Source organism: Telopea speciosissima, chromosome 1 (assembly GCF_018873765.1).
Source record: "Telopea speciosissima isolate NSW1024214 ecotype Mountain lineage chromosome 1, Tspe_v1, whole genome shotgun sequence".
Taxonomy (NCBI): Eukaryota; Viridiplantae; Streptophyta; class Magnoliopsida; order Proteales; family Proteaceae; genus Telopea; species Telopea speciosissima.
The window spans coordinates 76,711,562-76,731,793 of NC_057916.1; the positions used below are offsets into that span (position 1 = coordinate 76,711,562).

The 20,232-nt window shown below is 37.3% G+C and overlaps 1 protein-coding gene and 1 non-coding gene across 2 annotated transcripts; both read right to left on the reverse strand.

Moving 5' to 3' along the window:
* Positions 1-10,605: 10,605 nt before the first annotated feature.
* On the reverse strand, positions 10,606-17,879 carry LOC122670277 (O-glucosyltransferase rumi homolog). The gene is made up of 6 exons (XM_043867152.1): positions 17,601-17,879; positions 11,867-12,429; positions 11,594-11,786; positions 11,418-11,482; positions 11,109-11,319; positions 10,606-11,015 (listed from the first exon to the last, which is right to left on the reverse strand). The coding sequence occupies exons 1-6, from the start codon at positions 17,781-17,783 to the stop codon at positions 10,653-10,655; spliced, it is 1,578 nt and encodes a 525-aa protein (XP_043723087.1). The 5' UTR covers positions 17,784-17,879; the 3' UTR covers positions 10,606-10,652.
* On the reverse strand, positions 14,884-14,972 carry LOC122649279. The gene has a single exon (XR_006331245.1). It is a non-coding gene; the product is annotated as a small nucleolar RNA snoR8a (small nucleolar RNA).
* Positions 17,880-20,232: the final 2,353 nt, after the last annotated feature.

A 20,232-nucleotide genomic window follows, 5' to 3' on the forward strand; every position in this document is an offset into this window, starting at 1 on the left:
AAGAGTGTTACTTGGTGTCACTTCGCTTCACGCCCTTTTGTCTCTCTGTAACTCCGTCTTCTAGGTAACACCCTTCCTCCACACCTATGTGTGTGTCTCTCTCTAAACCTAGTTTTTCCTAATAGACTATTATTGTAATCATATTTCAACTCAGCATGATTCTGTTATTTCTTTGCTCGTAAAATTTTTTTTTAAACAGAACAGTTCTTTTTCTATAGAGGCATAGTTTTTTCCTATCTTTGTATTTTAATTATTATTTATTTTTTATGGATATTAATTTAAAATTTTTATTTATTTTGTAATTAAATCAAGTTTGTTTATTTACTTATTCCTTCACTGTAGAATGAGGTACTTTTAGTCCATGTGTTCATGGACAGATCGATTATGATAAGGTTTATAGACAATGTAGTTTTGACAAATTTCAGTCAATGGAGGAAGAAAATTATTCTAGAGGTTAGTGAAATTGTAGTGCATAATGCAATACCTTACATAAATACTCTTCAAATTTTATTCTGTAATCTTATGGGTTTGTAAATTTCTCAAAGGAGTTGAAGTCATTGCCATTGAGAAGGCAATGAACTTAAAAGAATTCATAACTCAACATAAAGAAACATTTGTGTTAATGGATTCCTTCCTTGTGCCTATTTATTCTGATCATCTGCTGCAAAAGATGATCAAGAAAATAATAGAAGCTCTAAAGAAAATTGGATCAGGTTATTTGGTCAAGGTATACTATATTCTGTAGTGTATACTAGACCGATATTGCATAAAAAATAGGAGGTGGATTGGGATAAAGGTAAGGGACTAGAGGTGGATAGTGGTAAGGGCCCAAAAATGGATAAGGGGCAAAAGTTGGATAAGGATAAGAAACAAGAGTTTGATAGTGGTAAGGGTAAGGGGCGTAAGAGTAAGAGGCAGGAAGTGAAAGTGCACAGGAGTAAGGAGTCGGAGGTGCGAAAGCTTAAGGGGTCAATTGTGCAAAAGAGTAAGCGGTTGGAGGTAGAAAAGGGAAGGTTCAAGCTTGTTCGGCTCATATCTAAGGATAATTTTAACATGACATTCTAGTTTATTAATATAAAAATTTCAAATTATATGTTATAATATATATTTTTTGTTTTGATTTATTTTAGTTTTGCAAGAATTGATGATGAATTATATAATTATGTTTTTTGATGAATTAGACAGGATATGCCCAGTATTGAGAGATCTGTCCATTTTCTAAGTTTTTTACAATCAATTGTAAGTGGGACAAGCTGTGTAGGTCAAAGAATAAAGGTGGATTGGGATTTCAAATGCGGTATCAGTGTTACTTGGGACTATCAATTGATATCAGAGAGAGGTTATCCAATAAATAAGTTTAACAACTTTCGGTTCAGTATACTGAGAGAGGATGTGCATTACTTAGTATGCCTAGCTACACAGTGGTTGTGAGGTAGGGTGTGCATGCGAATTATAAATTGATAATTGAGATAACCCAACCAGTCGACGTCTATGCAAATCATCTGTAGAATGTAACGTTGACTACAACAATACTATTCATAATATCCATCACCATCGAATATCTTAGGATGTATCTAAAACCATTAAAGATTTGTTTCAAGATTGATTTCAATATTTCAGAAGGAAACAAGGGGTGTCCGTTTCTATCATAGATAAAAAATTCAATGCCGTTCTAATTCAATTGTTGCAAATACTGTTAGAGGGAAATCGATCGCTCATAGGAAATAATATCATTTTCTTTGAAAGAAAAGAGTCCACTGGGGTGAAATACGAAATTCTTATTGTACGAGTAAAGTTTACGCATATAAACCGTTGAGCTTGGCGAATTCACCGTGTACCATCCCATGTAATCATTGTAAGACGATAATCGAATAACATGGTCATAAAATTGGACTTAACCATGAAATATACCATTTCTACTTCGATGACGGTTGTTGAAGACAAATGAATAAACCTATATAAAAAATATAAAAAAAATTAAAACACCGCCTCTATTCAGGGATTTGCCTGTCCAGATGTTAATGTTTAGTCCATGTGTTCAACAACAGATATATTATGACCAAGTCTATCGAAAATGTAGTTTCAACAAATTTTAGTCAATGGAGAAAAAAAAATTATTCTAGAGCTTGACGAAATTATAGTGCATAATGCAATACCTTCCATAAATACTCTCTAAAATTTATTCTGCAACCTTATGGGTTTGCCAGTATTCCCAAAGGAGTTGAAGTCATTGTCATTGAGAAGGCAATGAACTAAAAAAAATTCATAACTTAACATAAAGAAACATTTGTGATAAAGGATTCCTTCCGTGTGCCTATTTTTCCTGATCATTTGCTGCAAAAGATAATCAATAAAATATTAGAAGCTTCTTAAGTGAAACTAGACCAGTTTGTTTGGTCAATGATATACTACATTTTGTAGTGTATACTAGACCGATGTTGCATAAAGAGCAAAAGGTGGATGGGGGTAAGGAACTAGAGATGGATAGTGGTAAAGGCCCAACGATGGATAAGGGGTCACAGTTGGACAAGGATAAGAGGCAAGAGTTGGATAGCGGTATGGATAAGGGACTGAAAGTGGAAGTGCACAACGGTAAGCAGCCAGAGATGCGAAAGCGTAAGGGGTCAGTTGTGCAAAAGGGTAAGCGGTAGGAGGTGGATAAAGGAAGGTTTAAGCTTGTCCGACTCGTATCTAAAGGTAATTTTAACATGATATTCTAATTTATTAATATAAAAATTCTGGATTATATGTTATAATATATAATTTTTTTTATTTTAGTTTATTTTAGTTTTACAAGAATTAAAGATGAATAATATAATTACATTTTTGATGAGTTGGAAAGGATATGACTAACATTAAGAGATCTGTACATGTTTCAAGAATTTTTCAATTAAATATAAATGGGACAAGCTGTGTAGGTCAAAGGATGAAGGTGGATTGGGGTTTCGAGTAAGGTATTAATGTTACTTAGGACTATCAATTGGTATCAGAGAGAGATTACCCAATTAGAGACGTTTAACAGTTTTTCATTCAGTATACTAAGAGAGACTGTGCACTACCTGACAGGCCTAGCCACACAATTGGTGTGCATACGAGTTATAGATTGGTAATCTCTTATTTAAATCCCCCCCTTGTTTTCTCACCTGTGTTTATGGTGACCATGTGAAATCTAGGCACCAGCTTGTTTGGGACAAGATTATGGACATAAGGGTTTTGGTTTGATTCAGAGTGATGATGCGAGGAAAGATGAAGAGGAGGAAGAAGAAGGTCCCAGGTTCACGTGGGCTTTTAGATTTCAGCCCAGTCCAACCCAACCCAAGGTTGTGTGACCCAAAAAGGGATTTGTTCTTTGCATAGGAGCGTGCACCTGCCCATATACGATAGCTAATGGGAGCTCACAGATGGCATCGCATCAGGCGACCTTCATTTTCTCCTTTCATAGGGTGAAGCAGTCATTTCAACCTCTCTTGAAGTTTAGGTAAAGAAAACCCTATTTAAAACCTCTTACCCAGAATACAAACATCGTTGAAAGAACAAAGGGTTCCGACAAAAACACTCACTCGACCAAAGAATGTTACTTTGTGTCATTTCGCCTCATGCCTTTTTATCTCTCTGCAACTCCGTCTTCTAGGTAACACACTTCCTCCACACCTATGTCTACGTCTCTCTCTAAACCTAATTTTTTCTAATAAAATATTATTGTAATCACATTATAACTCACAATGATTCTGTTATTTTCTTTGCTCATATAATTATTATTTTTTTAATAAAACAGTTCATTTCTATGGAGGTATAGTTTTTTCCTATCCTTGGATTTTAATTATTATTTATTTTTTATGGATATTAATTTAAATTTTTTATTTATTTTATAATTAAATCAGGTTTGTTGTTTTACTTCTTCCTTCACTGTAGAATAAGGTACTTTTAGTCCATGTGTTCAAGGACAGATCGATTATGATCATGTTTATTGACAATGTAATTTCAATAAATTTTAGCCAATGGAAGAAGAAAATTATTTTAGAGGTTGGCGAAATTATAGTGCATAATGCAATATCTTACATAAATACTCTCCAAAATATATTCTGTAATCTTATGGGTTTGTAAGTTTTCCAAAGGAGTTGAAGTCATTGTCATTGAGAAGGCAATTAACTTAAAAGAATTCATAACTCAACATGAAGAAACATTTGTGTTAAAGGATTCTTTCCTTGTGTCTATTTTTCCTGGTCATCTGCTGCAAAAGATGATCAAGAAAATAATAAAAGATCTAAGAAAAACTGGATCAGGTTGTTTGGTCAAGATATAATATATTCTGTAGTGTATACTAGACCGATGTTGTATAAAAAACAGGAGATGGATTGTGATAAGGGTAAGAGACTGGAGGTGGATAGTGGTAAGGGTCCAAAGGTAGATAAGGGGCAAAAATTGGATAAGGATAAGAGGTAAGAGTTTAATAGTGGTAAGGGTAAGGGGCAAGAAGTGGAAGTGCACAAGGACAAGGAGCCGAAGGTGCGAAAGCTTAAGTGGTCAGTTATGCAAAAGAGCAAGCGGTTGGAGGTGAAAAAGGAAAGGTTCAAGCTTGTCCTGCTCGTATCTAAAGGTAATTTTAACATGACATCCTAGTTTATTAATATAAATTTTTTTAATTATATGTTATAATATATATTTTTTGTTTTGATTTATTTTAGTTTTGCAAGAATTGAGGATGAATTATATAATTACGTTTTTTGATGAGTTAAAAAAGATATGCCCATCATTGAGAGATCTATCAATTTTCTAAGATTTTTATAATTAATTATAAGTGAGACAAGCTGTGTAGGTCAAAGAATAAAGATGGATTATGATTTTGTTATTCAATAAAGAAATTTATCAATTTCGATTCAGTATACTGAAAGAGGGTGTGCACTACCTCGTAGGCCTAGCCACACAGTGGTTGTGAGGTGGAGTGTGCATACAAATTATAGATTGATAATTGAGGTACCCAACCAATTGATGTTTATGCAAATAATCTATAGAAAGTAACGTTGATGGTTGAAAATTTTTTAAGACACTAATTTACCCTTTTATCTGTATTACTTGGGACTATCATTAGTATCAGAGTGAAGTTACCCAATAAAAAAAAAAAAAAAATACTCACGCTCGTAATCGTAATGTCGCTCTCACTGAACAATGCATAACACATTATTTTAAATTTTTGAATTCCATACAAAATTACATCAATTTTATGAAGTAGGAAAAAATTGAAATGTTTGTTTTCATTCATTTCACTAGCTCTTTATGTTTTAAAATTTTTAGTATTTGATTTCATCGTGTCTTTACATTTTAATGTTTTTCTTAGTTATATTTTAAAGACATTGGAAACCGTACGTTCCATTGGCGAAGAGGTAATCATGTACAAGTCTGTAAAAAATTTTCTCTTTTTTTTCAAATTGAAATTAAAGCACAACCTCTATTCAGAGATTTGTCAGTCCAGATGTTAAAGTTTAGTTTATGTGTTCAACAACAGATATACTATGACCAGGTTTATCGAAAATATAGTTTTGATAAATTTTATTCAATGGAGGAAAAAAATTATTCTAGAGATTGATAAAATTGTAGTGCATAATGCAATACCTTATATAAATACTCTCCAAAATTTATTCTGCAACCTTATGAGTTTGCAAGTACTCCCAAAGTAGTTGAAGTCATTGTCATTGAGAAGCCAATAAACTTAAAAGAATTCATAACCCAATATAAAAAAATATTTGTGATAAATGATTCCTTCCTTGTGCCTATTTTTTCTGGTCATCTGCTATAAAAGATAATCATGAAAATATTATAAGCTCCTTAAATGAAACTATACCAGATTGTTTGGTTAAAGATATACTACATTTTGTAATATATACTGGACCGGTATTGCATAAAGAGCAGGAGGTGGATGAGGGTAATGGACTAGGGGTGGATAGTTGTAAGGGCCCAAATGTGGATAAGGTGTCAGAGTTAGATAAAGATAAGAGGCAATAGTTGGATAGTGGTAAGAGTAAGGGACCAAAAGTGAAAGTGCATAAAAGTAAGGAGCCAGAGGTGCGAAAGCATAAGGGGCCAATTGTGCAAAATGGTAAGCGATCGGAAGTAGATAAAGGAAGGTTCAAGCTTGTCCAGCTTGTATCTAAGGATAATTTTAACATGACATTTTTGTGTATTAATAGAAAATTTTCTGATTATATGTTAAAATATATATTTTTTTGTTTTGATTTATTTTAGTTTTGCAAGAATTGAAGATAGATTATATAATTACGTTTTTTGATGAGTTGAAAAGGATATGTCCAATATTAAGAGATCTGTCCATGTTTCAAGAATTTTGCAACCAATTATAAATGTGACAAGCTTTGTAGGTCAAAGGATAAAGATGGATTGGGGTTCCGAGCGAGGTATCAGTGTTACATGAGACTATCAATTGGTATCAGGGAGGTTATCGAATAGAGAAGTTTAGCAGTTTTCGATTCAGTATACTAAGGGATGGTATGCACTACTTGACAGGTCTAGCCACATAATTATAGATTGGTAATTGGGGTACCCCAATCAGTTGACGTTTTTACAAATCATCTGTAATCAGTAACGGTGATGGTTAGAAATTTTTTAAGACACTAATTTACCTCTCTCTGTGTTACTTGGAACTATCAATTGGTATTATAACGAGGTTACCCAATATGAAAAAAAAGTATTTATACTCGTAATCGCAATGTCATTCCCACTGTGCAATGCATAATCAATTATTTCAAATTTTAGTCTAAGTCTACGTCTCCTTTTTTCATAGTAACAATAAAGATTAATGATGTCGTGACCAAGTGTTCTTGCAAAAAATTTAGAATAAAATCTGAACGCAGTTTTTGGGGTTCCATATAAGATTTCTTTAGTTATATGAAACAAGAAAAAGTTGAAATTCCTGTTTCATTCTTTTCACTAGTTTTTTGTATTTTAATTTTTTTAGTCCTTGATTTCATCATCTCTTTACATTTTAATTTTTTTTTCTTAGTTTTATTTTGAAGACATTGGGAGCCATACGTTGCATTGGCGAAGAGGTAGTAGTGTATGAGTCAGCAAAAAATTTCTCTTCGTTTCAAATTCCTTTTATTTCCTTCTAGTTTTGTTTTATCATATTTTATCTTTATTTCTTCCCTTCCTCTCTTTTTCTTGTATTCCCCTCTATGGTTTGCTGTTTTTGTCCCCCCCTCCCCCAGGTTTTGATGTATCTCCATTTTATGGTTTTATCTTTTGTTAGGGCCTTTACCCTTGGATTGCATTTTTGTCTTTGCAATTGTTTCCTCTTTTCCTCTTCTCTTTAATATATTATCCATACACCTCCCCCACCCCCCCCCCCCAAAAAAAAAAAAATTTCTTATCTTGAGAAGAAAAAATAAGGCAACAGTCTTTACTGACCAATGTTTAAATGAATCTAGTTGTTGGTAAGGGTGTTTGGGTCCAGAAGTGGAACCGTCTCAAAATTGTCCCGCTAAAACCTGAAACTGACCCATCCCATTATTAAATGGAATGGATATGGGATTTGCTTTTGGGGATCGATTATTAACTGAAACAAGCCAGCTATGGGACGAGTGTCCCCCCAATAAGGAACCAACTACAACTAGAATTGCTAAGACTCGTTTTATTTGAATTTGATTTGGTATTGGTGAGTTGGAAGTGTAAAAATTATGGGCTTTGTTAGTGTTTGTATGGTTAAGAATTGTTGTATGGTTTTTTTATACTTAGAAATATATATTCAATTATTTGTATGTTTGAGAAAGTTTTTTGTATACTTTTGAATTTTGTATATATTTGACTGTTTGAAACTTTGAGTGCTTAGAACCGTTAAGGAAGCAGAATCAAACTGTCCTATTATTAAACGTGATTGTATCCTAGTTTTGGGATCTTTTAGTAAATGAGACGATTATGGGATTGGCCCCTTGGAATTGGAACCAATATGAAACCGTCCCAATTACCAAGAACCTTCACATTTGACACCCTTAGTTATTATGGATTCTACATGGACTCAATTTAAGGAAGAATTATTTTCTCAAATGTGACTTTTTACAAGCCACATTGGGACGATCATGGGTATGGCGAAGTATCTTAGCCAGGAGCAAAATTCTTCTTATGGGCCTTTTAAGACAAGTAGGGAAAGGGGACCAAATCAAAATTTGGGACGACCAATGGGTTCCGAGCCTACCATGTTTCAAGTTACAACAGTCTGGCCTAGATGCATGTCTATTGCATCTTGTATCTGACCTTATTGATGAAGAAAATAAGTGTTGGAACGTCCATCTCATGGAATCTTATCTTCACCCCGGTGATATTAAGGCAATTGTTGAAATTCCTCTGCCCTTATTTCTAATTGATGATTCTTAACCTGGGGAGGAGCCCCAAATGGATGTTACAATGTGAAGTCCGCTTATCATGTCCTTTGTGCTAAAACTTGAATGATGCTCCATGTTTAGCATTATCATCTTCTTCATCAAGAAGAGTGGGGCCACCTGTGGTATGGCAACAAATTTGGTCTTGTCAAACCCTTCCAAATATTAGATCTTTCTTTTCGCGTGCTTATGCAGATGGACTAAGCAACAACATTAGCTTTATCACATTGAAAAGTTCTATCGGGGACGGAATGTGTACAATGTGGAGATCCTATGGAAACAATTGATCATGTCCTCTTTGCATTCCCATTTGCAAAAGTGGTGTGGTTTGGTAGAACATTATCCTATATTGTCCCAGTTTTGTATACACCACACATACACCTCTGGGTCCATAATGGGAGGTCTTGAGAGTCCATGGGAAGAGAGCATATAGGGAGACCACTTCTCTCTGTAGTTTCATTGCATGATATATTTTGGCGGGCTCATAATGGTTATGTATTCTAAAGGCATACATGGTCTCCCAAAGAAGTCATTCATCAGTCTCATCAGGCCTTATTGAATTTCAAGAATCATGCATTCTCCAACTAAATACCATTACATTAGAGCATACACCATTGCAAGAATCATTATGGGAGCCTCTTGTGAGAGGCTATCTAAAGCTTAATTGTGAAGCATCACGAGTACCTGGTAGCTCTAATGGGATTCTTGTGTTTACTTTCCGGGACAAATATGCAGGCCAATACATGCTGTCTAAACCGGCTAAATTCATAACCATTCTCATCAGTGAAGCATTGGCAATTCTGGCAGACATTCTTCGAGCTATTGAAGATAGTTTGGACCATCTAATTATTGAATCTGACAACAAAGAATTGATTCTTTTCTCAAGTTTAGAATCATGTACTTTTGCTTTCATCCCAAGGGAGAAAAACAGTTTTGTTAACTCCTGCCAAGAGGAACTGGTCATTGACGTATAAGACTGATAGGCCATCTTCCACTCCATGACTTCTAGAAGCTTGTAATTCGGAATCCATGTGTACTGCACATTCTTATATGTAAAACTTTGTATACCAAAAAAAGGTCATTATTCCCTCTTCCTCTTGTTGTACGAAGTTTGAAATGCCCTTGCATTATTCTAAGAGTTCCACCTAACCACTAGAATCCATAGATTAAGGCTATGTTTGGATACAAGAAAAGAAAAAAAAAATAATAAGACAAAAATTATGTTGAGACAATGATTGATTTATGCCTATTTCTCTCCTCAAATTCAAAATTTTTTGAATTATTCTTTTCTTCTCTTTGCATCCAAACATAGGGAGATTTTCTTCATCAAGAATGAAAAAAATCACTCCAAATAAAAGAAGTATGAGAAAAGGATGAAAGAAACTCACTCCAAATAAAAGAAATATGAGAAAAGGATCGACACATTGCTCGTTTATATTGGCATCTTAAACCTGTAAGCTAATATCGAGGAGTGAGGAAAGGAATTTGGGTGTCAATTTGCATACAACAGGCCCACCACATTAAATGATGATACAAGAGAAAGAGAGAGAGAAACTATGGCTGTGTTTGGTATGTATTCTGGACAATTTTGCATTCTCGAACGATAAAAACAACTATTTTTATGATTCGAAAATGCGAAATTAACCTAGAATACATACCAAACACAGCCTATAAGCATGCCTTCAATTTTTATAAAAGTTTATTTCTTAAACAGATTTGCCCTTAATACGATTCATTCCATTGCTACGGATTGGTAAACACCGATATGGACACCTTAACTTAATCCCTAATTCAAATATGATAAATACAAGGCTGCCAGGCTATAAGAAGAATGGAGAATTTTCATTTTTTGATAGAGACGAAACATCGTTTACCCGATTTTCCTCCATTAGGAGGAAAAGACGCTGGTTTCTTGGAAAGTGGATACCTCTTTCGAGCATTCCGCAGTGACCAAGACCAGTAGAGCTTCCCAAATTAGGGGATCGGGACCTTACTTAGCACCACGCACATCAGAGTCACCTGGTCAACTGTTCCAGGTGCAAACCCTCAAGTTCCTCGAGCGGTATGTGTGCGTTTTTTGGGGTCCAATCCCAAAATCGGGACGAAACATGGCTTACGTAACGGATCCAGATACTCTACTGCCAAACTGCCCCGTCCTGCCATGCTGCGCAGACACAGCAAATACTCTAATCACACGGGTGGTTAATAGTCAGCAAAAATAAAGTCAACAAAATATAGAGAGAGAATCAAACAAGGACTAAGCTCTAGCTACTGTTCCATATTCAGATTCTCCCAATATTTTTTCTCCCATAATTCAACCTGCCGTATTGAATTCGCTTTTCTCTTCAGTAAGGCTTGGAGAGATGCAGGATCATAGGGAGGTGGCATTGTACATGGGCTTGTATCCTTAGTAGCATTCACCCTGGAATCCATCATTAACTCCTTCTCCAACCCCTCTGCAGGGCAAGCCATTACCTCTGGACAGAGCTCACTTGCTTGTTCAGGTATACTGGGTTTATATTTGAAAAGCTTCCCGTATTCATTTAGAAGATGAAACATATAATCATACACATAATCCATCTTCAGCTCCTCTTGTATGAATTCACTGGCTGCTCTTCCTATGCCCTGTGCCTGCCATGTCCCTCAAAGGTTTCAGAATTAATAACCAACACTCAAATCAAAAAGAAAAAAAAATATCAATAGTGATAGGATTTTCATTCCCACCTTTTGCTTGTGACGATTTCCCCAATCAACGGCAAACTTAATAGATCTGCACTTATCATCTTCCCTTATTGGCCAGTAGTGGTGAATTGGTTTTAGATGCCTTGTAAAGAAATCGTAGTAATGAGGCTTTACTAGTAAAGTGACAGAGTTGCAGGCTAGAATATATTTCTGACTAACTGACCATGCGGAGCCCTCAATGTAGACCTTATATCTGTATACGATGTTCATTAATGTTGGATTTTATTGATTTTCAATCCTTGAAAGTAAAGCAACAAATAACAGAGGAACTAGATTGTATAATTAGATTACCTGTGAGTGCATTGCCGTGACAAATCTGATTGCTTGTAGCCTTCTTGAGATTCACGGGCCCAATCCTGCAAAAGAAAATTCTATGAGCCCTATGTGTTTGTGATTGGGTCAATGAGAAGTTAGGAGAACAAAGTTATGCCCTTAACAGTGACACAACAGCTGATTCTGAGTACTACTTGCTTATAGAGGCGAGCATTCCAATCCAGTTTGTCGGATAAATTGCATTTCATGAGGTCTTGCCTTGTCGAAGCCACGTCTGGGTTTCCTTTCCAATAAGCATATGGTTCCCTGTTGATCCATTTGATTCTCTCATTGCCTTCTTTCAACTCGCCCAGCAGATACTCCCAAGGCTTCATGTGGACCTCTGGCCTGCACCAGCAGCCAAAGCTTTGATCAATGGTCATACTCATACTACAGGAAAGAAAGAAAGAAAAGCAAAAAGAGCTTACCAACCCCAGAAAGACCAATCAGGGAAAACTATATCTAAGGTATACTCGTTCCCACAGTAACGAAACAAGGGTGGAGGGGCAGTGGAGTTATGCCCTTCGTAGTCGCGTGCTTGGACGACCGGCCAATCGACGCAATCGAACATCAGCTCAAGGTCCGGCAACCTCCCAGGGTACCTGTTCAACATCTGTAAGATCCCCCACAAGGTGAAAACGTCCCTTGTCTGGAATGCTTTCGAGAAGGTCTCCAAGTAAGCTTTCCCATTGACGATCACTAGTCTAAAGTTAGCGGTCTTCTTGGCATTCTCCACCATCTCCTTCGTGATCCCCCTTTCCTTCCACGGCCGCAGATCTTCATGGATCCAGCGGAAATAATCAGGGCAAACTGGGTTCGATGATGAACGGTCATCTTCTACCGTCTGAATTGCTGCTGAGAAGCTTCTGGCAGGACAGCTTTGAGTCTGGTTTCCGGCGAAACAATTGAGTGGGATTTCTACTCTCTGATAATGTTTATGAATTGCGTCCGAGTTAACCACCAGTTTTTGCTTCGAAGCACCTATAAAAGACTGCAAATTGAAACCATTATCACCGTCTCAGCAGCGTTTAAGGGAAAATGCACGCTAATCCGATCGCATGGTTAGTGTGGTTCTACTTCTAAACACAAATCAATGCCTTTGAGCGTGAAAAGGCCGTTCATCGCAAGTAACATTACATCCAAACCACAACACAGATCTTCTACGGCATGCTGCCCTGTCCTGCCTGTACTGCGCAGACACAAGGCGACGCGCATTGACCACCTTAACCCCGCTCGGGTGAGGCGCTCGGGCAGGGGTAAGACTGTCAATACGCGCCGCCTTGTGTCTGCGCAGCACGGCAGGACGGGCAGCTTGTGTTGTAGAAGATCTGGATCCTCCAAACCAAGGATTTGGATCCTCCACTGCCGAGCTGCCCGGCAAGACTGTGCTGCTAAGACACGGTGAGGCACGCAATGATTGCCTTACCCCCACTTGGACAAGGTGCTCGGGCAGGGGTAAGGCGGTCATTGCATGCCTCACCATGTCTTGGCAGCATGGTCCTGCTGGGCAGCTCGGCATTAGAGGATCTGGATCTATGCAGTCATTGGATATCGTGTTGGTGTAAGGACTACACAACCAATTAGTGTTCGCTTATCCTTGAATTAAATATAAAAACTTTTGTAATCATTACTCTAAATTATTTTAAGGAAAAAGAACTGCCTGATTACGTGGCCCATATGTCCAGACACGAGGGTGCAAAAAATTACCACCCGCCCCCTTGAAATAAAAAACCCCCATCCATGTAGAGCACTAGCCATGGTTTTAGTGCACAATATCAGATTAGATATCAGTCACGTTCAAAACGAATATGATATCGATACTTACTGGCACGGATCGGCATGGATCGGCCCAATACCTCAAACCAAGACGCAAGCGCCTCCTTGTATCTATCTCTCTCCTCCCACAGTAAAGGGCAAATATGCCATTTCGTAGGAGGGAAGAGAGAGATAGACACAAGGAGTTGCTAGTGTATGGTACGCAACCTGGCAGTGTTCTTTCTCCACCTTCTAGTTGCATGGCCCTTGCACCAACACAAGGGCCAATGAGACTATGAGAGTGTGTGCAAGGGGATCAACATGGATGAGATTTTTGAATTCGTAGAAGGTTAGACGGTAATTTCATACACTCCTATGTCTAGACTTAGAATCCACACAACCATGTAGCATTCTTTTTTTAAATTAATTATTATATGGTATTTTATTTGCAAAATAACCCCTTAAATTAAAAATACAATAAAAATTACATTAAAAAATATGGGAGAGGGATTGCTACAACTGCAGAGTCCAGTTTCCTACCAATGATGGGGTGCTTGATCGAATCATCCATTTAATAATTGTACTTTTTGGGAAAAATATCATCTACATTACCCTAATCATTGAGTGTAGCAGAGAGAAAATATAGTAAAAAAGGGAAAATTTACTTGGATCCACTAGATAAGCAGGTTTTAAATTTGTTTTATATCCATTAATTTCTATTTTAAAAAGATCTACTTAATCCCTAAAATTGGTTAGTACTGTTTTAAAAAGGGTTAAGTACATGTACCCCCTATAATGCACCCAATATTCCTTGGGGGCTTCTGATAAGTTCACGTACCACCCCTCAATATTCCACGTATCACCCCTATTTTACCCCCCTAAAGCCATTTAAATCCAAAATGCTAAAAAAATGACCAAACTACCCTTTCTTCTATCTTTTCTAAAATTTGAAAAGACCTAATTACCCTGACCGATTTCCTAAAATTTGAAAAGACCAAAATACCCTTATCTTCCCCAAATCATCATCTTCTTTTACCATGTAGATACCCACCACCACCACACGGATATGCAGGTACCACCACCACCCTCTCTCTTCACCCCTCCCTTGCCTATTCTTCCACCAACACTGCCGCCCTTACCAATTCCACCACCGAGTCCCCCTCCCTTGCCTATTCCTCCACCAACACCACCGCCCTTACCAAATCCAACCCAGCTCCACCACCCTTTCCAAACCCACATCCAGCACCGCCAACCTTTTCGATTCCACCACCAAATCCATGATCGTGGCCCTGAATTTCCGCCCTTTCCATTCTCATCTGCAAAGCCCTTAACTAGGGCACCCAAGCCCTTGGTCCACCAAGTATAGATATTTTTCCCAAAGTTAACACCCTCATCCAAATCGTTATCTGAAGTCATAACCCTTTCCTGTTTCATTCTCAGTTTCTCTCATGTTAAGTAAAACCCATCACTTCCATTGAAATTTTATCGTGTTTCGCAACTGGCAATTGTTACTTAACTATAATTTTCAGTACTGAACTCCATTCTGCCGCCAAATCGTTTTATAAAGTTACAACAACTTTCCCGTTTCAGTCTCAGTTTCTCTAATCTTCAACTACAACCCATCACTTCAATTGAAATCCATTTCGACAACCTTGACACAAAACAGGAAGAAAAGAATATGAAATTTCGGTGGTGCTCATATTCTATGGGTGTTAAGGAGTCTATCATGCCATGGCGATGGCATTCAAAATGAGGAATTTTTATAATCATCACACCACAAACCTTATTCTCGAACAAACAAATTAAACCAAAAAAAAAAAAAAAAAAAAAAGGGGTCTAAATGTAAGAGTCAACAATATGGAGGCGAGCGTAAACCTAATCTCTGGATCTTTCATTTCGACAAATTAGGGCTTTAAACGCCACTACTCATTATTAGGAATGGTTCATAAGAGATTCTTAGATTTGGTAAGGGCGGCGGTGTTGATGAAGGAATAGGCAAGGGAGGGGGACTCGGGTGGTGGAATTGGTAGAGGTGGCGGAGTTGGAGGTGGTGCTGGAGGTGGGGCTTCACGATGGTGATGGTGTTAATGGTGGGTGGCGGTGGTGGGGGTGGTGGTGGGTATGTAAAAGAAGATGATGATTTGAGGAAGATTAGGGCATTTTGGTCTTTTCAAAATTTAGTAAATAGGTCGGGATAATTAGGTCTTCTCAAAATTTAGAAAAGATAGAAGAAAGGGTAGTTTGGTAATTTTTTAGCATTTAATACCTAGTGTGGACTTAAATGGCTTTAGGGGGTAACGTAGGGGTGGTACATGGAATATTGAGGGGTGGTACGTTGACTTATCAGAAGCTTAGGGGGGTACGAGGAATATTGGGTGCATTACAGGGGGTACGTGTACTTAACCCTTTTAAAAACCGTGAAATCCGAAGAAAGTGCACCTTAATTGTAAGAATAGAAATTAAAGCTCCTATTACTCCCTCCAAAAAAATTTGAAAACAAAACTATAGAATCGCATTAGAAAAAACAATAAACCAAAACAAAAAAAGAGGATGGTGGGATTCATAAACACCTCCTAGGGTATTAGAAATTAAAGCTCCTATTACTCCCTCCAAAAAAATATGAAACAAAGCTATAGAAACGTATTAGAAAAAACCAAAAAACCAAAACAAAAAAAGAGGATGGAGGGATTCATAAACCCCTCCTAGGGTTTTATGTTCCAAAATACCCTCCTGATGCCTATTCCTGCCCTCTTCGCAGCGCGGTGAATGGGAGTGAAAGAAAACTTGGTAAAAAACATAAAACAAAAAACAGAGTAAGAGAACCAATAAAAAAACGAGTAAAGAAAGTGGAGCACCCTTCCCTCCTATTTTCCACATCATGATTTAAAACGGAATTTTTGGGCAATTTTAAAAGTTTGCTTTTATTTTTTTTCTTGCATGGCATGATTACTAACCAACTTTGAAGATTGAGTAAATCTTTCAAAAAAGAAAATAGTGGATGTAAAACAAATTTAAAACCAACTTATCTTGTAATTTCTGTTTTTATCTAGTAGATCCAAGAAATTGTCCCCTAGAGAAACTATATAAGAGGGAAATTGCAATCTTGTAATATGGGGAAATTTTTCCGTATTAAATGTTAAAAAAAAAAAAAAAATTTAAAATTAAATGAATATTACAATATCAAGTCACTGAAAAAAGATTGCCACGATGTGAGTGTAAATTCTTACACAAACCCTCTCAGATATAATATCTATGGACCTCACTCCCTCTCTCTTCATAAAACCTCACGGATTATATATATAATGATTTTATTTTATTTTATTTTAAAAAAAGAGCATGTTGGAGAGCTTGGCCCTTGTGCATGCACCTTGGCCAATGGGATCGTGTATGGGGCGGGGAACCAAGGGGCATGATGGTTATTTCATGCACCTCTATGTCCAAGCACAGGGGCCACACTCCCTTCTCGCGAACACTCACCCTTTTTTTTTCAAAACAAGGGGTAAAGTTTTCTACTGGGGAGAATGGCCAATAAAATTCCTTTGCCGTGCTGCAAGAGTGCAAGGTACTTAATCGGTTTGGTTTCGCTATAATCGATTCGGTTCAAATCGTTTAATTAAACGGTCTCACTTTTGAAATCATAATCGAACCATTTATTAAACGATTTCATGGTTTCGATTTTAAATGGTTTGGTTCGGTAAACGATTTCTATTTGCTTTTGACACATTTTTGTACATTTAGAGTGTTAAACGGTTTATTCGATTAAATGATTTGATTCGATTCAATTCAAAACGTTTAACTAAATGACCTTAATTTTAAAACCATAACCGAACAATTTATTAATCAATTTCACGGTTTCATCTTAAACGGTTCGATTCTGTTTCGATAAACGGTTTGGGTTTGCTTTCGACACCCTTAATTTTAGGGGGCTGTATATGTAGGAGCGGTCTTTTTTTCCTTTGAAACAATCTTTGTCTCCTTTCTATTCGTTTTTTGGAAGTCTCCGTAGACGCATAAATCAAGGGGTAAGGGCAATAATAAAGATCAGTTTTCCGACAGTCGTTGATTGGTGTAACGTGTACGTTTTACAAATGCTCCCCTACTGCCTAAGTAGCAGGTAACGGTAATTCCGTTTTTAAACGAGACTCACGGCGCAAATTAGGAGAGAACAGGTTCCAAGTTCTAGGCTTCAATGGTCTCTAACATGGAGGGCATTAACTACCAATTAAGAACTAACTCCCCGAAATAGCTGAAATTGAAAATTCTAATTTTCTATTCTCCTCCTTCCCCTTCTCCTCCTCCTCCTCCTGCGGAGAAAGGGGGGAAAGGAGAAACGAAATCATTAATTTTCTTGAGCTTAGACATCGATTTTGGAAATTTTATGGTTCTGTAAGGAGTAAGGTCACATACCAAGTCGATCCAGCGAAATGAGAGGAAGGCTCCAATGAAAAGGACGATGACGAAGAGCACTGTGGTTCTCGCAGATCCCTTCTTTAATGGCCGCTTGAACATCCCTGAAAAATGTTTATAGATTCCAGATCCATGCCAGAACATTTCCTGGTCCTGATGATTTCTCTCCATGTTCTCTCTCATTCTCTGTTTCCCGATCTCCGATCCACCTGACTGCTTCCTTATTGAAGATGAACATCTAACACTCAGTTGCTACATATCTCAGGTCGAGCTAATTAAGTTTGTCTGCTTCGATCTGAAAACACAAATCGGAAGCATTTAAAAGAAATCTCCACATTTTTCTAATACTCTCTCTCTCTCTTTCATCTAAAAATTTCATCTTGAACCACGAATCAGTAGCGAGTTTCCACATCAAAAAGTAGCTTCACAACCGCAGAAGAAACCATAAACTTACAAGTTACAACCGGTCTCAGTCACTAAGACCTTCACCTTCGTTTGCCTTACTGTGTCTCTTCAGCTTAGATTTCTGTCTGGCTTTCACCTGAAAAAAAGGGAAATATGAAGGCTGATAAGATAAAAACAGAACAGGGGCGAAGTGAAACAAATAAAAATTAAAAAAGGAAAAACTCAAAAAGAGAAGGAATTTCGTGAACATGCAATTATAAGAGAGAGGAGACCTACAGAGAAGCATTCCCGCTAGCAAGCGGGTGTAGAGAAGCGCAGAGAGGGGAAGGGGATTCCTCTGTTCCTTCTTCTTCTGCTTGGTCTTCGTCTTCTTCTTCTTCTTCTTCCTCTTCCTCTTCCAATGAAATATGAGACGGGAAAACAAATAAATAAATAAAATTTGGAATCCTTGTTGGAACAGAGGAATCAGAACCTTTTCAGGAGTGACTGTTTAGAGGTAGAGGTGTAGATACTAGATAGACAGAACTACTAGAAGGATCCGGGTGGCATTGAAAGTGAAATGACAAAATGCCCAACCGAAACTAAGGCGGCTTCGGACACAATTACTAAAACGGGAGGGAAAACGGGAATTGCAAGTTGTGGGTTGGAAACTGGAACTTTGGAGTTAAAGTGGCCAACAAACCCAACCGAGTCACAGATAATGGACCCGGGTTTGATCCATCTTTGGGGAATTAGGTCACCAAACCCTGGAAAAAAGTGCTAGGTTGTTGTTGACCTTGTAATCCCACGTGGTCCAATTTTTGCAACAAAATAATTTAGGTATCAGACATAGATATGGCTGCAATCGAAAATTGAAATTTTCTGCAAAAAAATTGACCTTTTGATCTAAAATTGAACCAATTTAACTGTGTATACATATCAGTATCTTCGCTTTGGAGAGGTGTGGGAGCATGTATAGAGTGCTTATGATATTAACAATGAGAGTAAAAAGAGATTATATGAGAAGGGTATATAGAGGGGATCACATTTGTTTGTTTCTGCATTCCACTTTCAAGTTTCCAAGTTTTTTGTCCCATAATTTGACAATAACCGAATGAAATGCATGAGTCGACGGGGTTGGAGTGCAGTTCAAGGAACCGGGATTAGATTGACTAATTTTGAATTGGAATTGGTCACAATTGATCTCAATTCTAGTCAATCGGATCTAGTGGTCATTTTAAGATCAATTTAGACCGATTCTTACCGATCGGAATTGATCTCCAATGCCAACTCTGATCTCTTGAACCGTGGGTTGGAGGGAGTGCTGAATTAAACCTGCAGGTAGGATTCAGGCATTACAACGAAATCTGTTTATAATTTTTTTATTTTTTTTTACCATTTATTGTCACAACCATTCGAGGTGACATTAAGATATCATTCACCAAAAAGTCATCCCTTCCAATTATGGGTGTGTGGTGCGTGTTATTTTGCTAGACTTGAGTGTCCACCAAGAATCCCAATAACAAATTAAAGGTAGCATTACAACATAGCCCCGTGCGAATGGACCTTGGTACAATGAAAAGGTTGCTCCATTGTGACTAAGTAGTCATGAATTCGAGTTTTCGAAAACAGTCTCTCCACAAAGTAGGGGTAAAATTGTATACATTATGACCCTGAACATTGCAGTAGTGGATTTTAATCCTCTTCAATTCATAAAAGTGTGCAATGCGGCATTGCTAAGTGAAGATGTCGATACGTGACAGCTCAAACATTCAACAGTCCAAGCTCATCATAAGTCAATGAGCTTAAACCATTGAATGTCCAAACTGTTACGTATCGACATCTCCACTACGAACTGCCGCACTACACAGTTTTTAGAAATTGGAGAAGATTAAATAAAAGTTATTAAATTATCATTATCAAATCTTCCATTAATGAATCGCGTTACTTAGGGGGGACCATGGAAACCACAGTCCAATCTAATGTTGACTATATCAATTGACTTGCGAGTCTCAACTCTCAAGAGGCATTCGAGTTAAGTTGAATTCATGTTATAAAAAACAATGATTATTTAAATAATAATATGATTATTCAACGCAAATACTTAAATTCAAGGAGGTAGTTTCCCCATATTTACGGTGAATGGAGAATCTTTGCTCATGGGTTTCCTTGTCTTGAGATGGGTATCAAGAACAATGGGGAGGCTATTATCGCCTTGTACAATAGGGGTCAGAATAATAACGACCTT

Bases quoted from the DNA above. Each gene is read 5' to 3' on its own strand.
- LOC122670277 (XM_043867152.1), bottom strand. From the start codon at position 17,783: ATGAGAGAGAACATGGAGAGAAATCATCAGGACCAGGAAATGTTCTGG. The intron at 12,430-17,600 runs GTATGTGACCTT...TTCAATTTGCAG, and splicing joins CATTTCGCTGGATCGACTTG to TCTTTTATAGGTGCTTCGAA. The intron at 11,787-11,866 runs GTAAGCTCTTTT...CTGCTGGTGCAG, and splicing joins GATTGGTCTTTCTGGGGTTG to GCCAGAGGTCCACATGAAGC.